Source organism: Lepisosteus oculatus, chromosome 4, assembly GCF_040954835.1.
Source record: "Lepisosteus oculatus isolate fLepOcu1 chromosome 4, fLepOcu1.hap2, whole genome shotgun sequence".
Lineage (NCBI taxonomy): Eukaryota > Metazoa > Chordata > Actinopteri > Semionotiformes > Lepisosteidae > Lepisosteus > Lepisosteus oculatus.
Window position 1 is genome coordinate 48848299 of NC_090699.1, and position 3865 is coordinate 48852163.

The 3865-nt window shown below is 33.9% G+C and overlaps 1 protein-coding gene across 1 annotated transcript; it reads left to right on the forward strand.

Annotated features, from left to right (window-relative positions):
* Positions 1–303: 303 nt before the first annotated feature.
* LOC102687342 (sentan) lies at positions 304–3528 on the forward strand. The gene is made up of 4 exons (XM_015347117.2): positions 304–437; positions 1087–1121; positions 1477–1616; positions 2859–3528. Exons 1-4 carry the CDS (start codon positions 328–330, stop codon positions 3009–3011), a joined length of 438 nt encoding a protein of 145 aa, XP_015202603.1. The 5' UTR covers positions 304–327; the 3' UTR covers positions 3012–3528.
* Positions 3529–3865: the final 337 nt, after the last annotated feature.

Sequence of the window (3865 nt, forward strand, 5' to 3'; positions counted from 1 at the left end):
AGCCCCTCATCACAATCCTTCCTCTTAAAATATCAGAATGTACCAGTTTTATGGCTATATTATGCATCTATTATGCACTCTGTCAGATGATACTGCCACTATATTGGATATATTAAAACAGCAATAAATGAAATATGGTGTTCCGGTAAATCCATATGGTACTGTTTGTTCAAAAGGTGCAGCTATATCATCCTTTCCGGGCAGATTGCTGTTTGTTAAGTAAACAGTCCCCTGGATGTTAAGTGCCAAGCTCAAAGTCAACTATGCACCAGAATGCCCGTTGCTAAGTGACCTATTGTACAGTAGGTAACTGAAACTAACGTTAGTATGTGTGGGTCTGTTTCGAGTTCTGAACAAGCAGGACAATTAACAAATAAAAAGTGGGTTAATTCTGAAAAAGTGGGTTACCGGTTAACATCACAGAAAATGTCAAAGAGGTATGTTTATTGTTTATATATTTTTTTTTACTTTTTTCTTCATCAGACACCTGACAAAATACATTGCGAATGCTTGACAAATTACTTTGTAGCACATCAACAATTGTCTACATTAAATATTTATATTAGCTAGTATGTTGGGTTTTGTACCTTAAATATGGCCAAAAGAATACCAAAACATTGGTAAATTGATTAGAGAACATTTAGATTCCTTGTTATAAAGATTGCTTCATTTCTGTTTGCTGTTAACAGGGCATTAATACAGAACTGTGTTGATAGGTTTACCTTCCACCTGACAGAGGTTTCTGACAAACATTTCATTTCATGATTAAAGCAGTGGGACTTTAAGTCACCTCCCACGGAGAGCAAGGAGAGCTTATTTACTGTGAGAAAAAGTTCAAAACAATAGGTTTGAGTAATTTCAAAGAGGAAATTTGAGCAATGTACTTCACTTCTTTGATACAATATGTCCATATTAATAAGTATAACTTTTCTAGGTGAAGTTTTCTATTAAAAAATAAGAGTACTACTTAAAAATCTGAGAAAAAAAACAAATACTTACAAAGAGATCCTTTAGCTGTTAATTTTTTATTCATATTGCCTAGTGCTTTCCTATAACTCAATAATAGCCTCTCTGTTGTTCAAACAGCATGCCAGTATCAAAACAGATCAACTCTGTCAAAGGTAAGTCTTGGGCCTGTGGCCTCTTTACAGATAAATGAATTGTTAAAGCATACTGTTTGCAATTACACATCCACTTACACTCATATGTGTCATCAATCCTTGTGCAGAGTTCTGTTTTCATCATTATTCCATGTCAGAGATGCTTTGTACCAGTAGCCACTTGTCTCCAAAAAAGATTAACACACATTCCCTTGTGAATCTGGCCCTTGCAGTATCATATCCGTTTCTTGCAGGCACTTTACCTTGTTTGATTGATTACCAAGGTTTCAGGGAAAAGGACAAATACAGTAAGTATTAGTACATGTAATACCAAATGTGGCTGTTTTGTCATTTTATTTTCCTCACATGCTCCTAGCTTTGGGAAAAGGTTCAAACCTCGAAAAGGCGATAGCAACAGCTGCACTCGTGTTCTATAACTCTGCAGGAGCAGATGGGAGACTCACCAAAGGAGAAGCAAAAGAAATGTTGCTGTCACAGTTTCAGGCATTCATACGGGTAAGACTTTGTACTGCTGGTATAATGCACCATTCTTGTCTTGCATTTGGGGCTAGGAAGGGGTTAAATCCAACTAAAAACAATAAGCTTTCATCTCACTTTCTGGTTATAATGTTAATTTTCAGAAGCTTTTACTATACATGGCATTGGAATCTATTGTTTCTGAACCAATAAGTTACAAATGAGCATTTTTAAGGACAGAGAATAACTAGAAATGTTTAGCCTATAAATAAAAATAATATACAACAGAAAAGTGCAGCACAGTATGTCTACAATAAGTATATCAAAATAAGATGAGAAGGACACCTCCCTGCTTACCCAATTCTTGCTAAAAATGGGAAAGGTGAATACATACAGTTTGTAAAGTGTATGACAAATTGTGATAGTTATCTTTTAATTAGAACACAAATTCTTATAGTAATCTTTTAATTACAACAAAAAATGTTATTATAAACCTTTTACAGTGTAGTACAGATTATACCAACCACATTGGATGTTTTTGGTAGCTGAAATGTTGACTTGTGGTGTTTCTTCACTACAATCGCTGTCTTTCCCCTCAGATGTTTCCACCTTTTTAAGAGACTGGTTCATGAGACACTCCAGCAACTTCACTTTCTTAAATATGACAGCCTTACCAACACAGTGTAATGTTGCTGAATTGGTATGCTCCAGTTGTAGGGCTCTATCAAAGTCTGCCAGTTTGTCTGTCTTTCTCATTAAGACTGATTCTGACTTGCAACAGAAAGCTGCACATCCTCAGGAAGAATGCCAGGGAAATATTTCCACAGTGAGTTAATCAGTTGTGTGAGCAGAAGCCATCTTAGATCATGTTAAGGTTTTTTTTTTTCAGTTGGTCAGCTACCTCAAATTGTACTGAAATTTCATGGACTTCTGCCTCCTTTTCATTTCACTGCTTTTTGGTAGTTTAATGAGATTTCTTATATGTAGAAAGTACATGGAGGAGCATGGCCAGAAAACAAAGAATGAGCATTCCTATAGCAAGAGCCACTGAGATAGAGAGATTGTGTCACTGAATAACATTTCCTTGTCTACTAGTGTTTTCCTTTTAACTGTCAATGAAGAAAGGGTGTAATTCTTCCCTGGGAAAAAAAACAAACAACTTTTACATTTTAAATCACCGCCAGTGCAACACATTTACTAATGAATGAGCCTTCTGCTGTATGTCTTAGAACGCACCACAAAGCACTGAAAAGGGATACTAAGCATAAGCCTATTTTACAGGGTCAGGAGGGAAAACCGAAATACAAAGAGATCTTTGCAGACCTCAGTGAAGATAAAGAAAAGAAAATCGCTCTTGAAGACTTCATGGTTTTAGTAATCAGTCTCACTATTATGTCTGACATTTTGAAAGATATTCAGAAAGCCAAAATATAATTAAGTTGCAGCCATTTCCCAGTGAATTGATTTAAAAAAAAATGAAATGTGAAACATTTTTTCTACTGTAAGGATTGCAAACCTTTTGCAGTGCAATAAATGGATAAATGTTCTGCATAAAGTGGAATGTTTTTCACTGAAAACCATAATTGTCACTTAGTCATTTTACATTAAACAGTTTTTGATAAATGTTAAATACACATTAGCCCAAAAAGGATAAACAAAAGTATCTGTTTACTCCATGTGTCATCTACATAAAGGACTTACAGTACTGCTGAAGGCTGAAGGCAACCTAAGGAGAAAATCAAGTTTAAACACTAAGAAATCAAAAAAGGGTTTTATTATATTTCGTATTTTTGTATTTTTGAAGTCTACTCTTTGTGGAGTATTTTGGCTCCACTGCTAAACAATGAAGAAAAAAGTATTGATCATTTAAATTTGTTATCTTTGTAACTCAATGAGTTCCACACATTGGAACACACTGTATGATTATATAAAGAATTTGTTTTGAAGTGTATTCAGATTTGAAGTGCATTTATTTTCATAAATAATCTTTACATTTCATCCATCTGAGATGATAGATTACTTCCTCTATGTTTCACTCAGTCCAGTTTCACATTGTTTAATTAACATCATTATTCATTTTCAAAAATTTAGATTTTTTTAACCATTTTTCAAAACCTCAATAAAAAATATTGATGTAAATTAAATAAATCTAATGTTCTTCTTGGTTCCAATCAACGTTACTCAATTTGTTATAAACCATCTGATATAAATTAATAATATCTAAGAATTTATTTCAATTAAACATTAAAATGAAGAACAAAGTAAAACAGACATATTGGACAGTATGC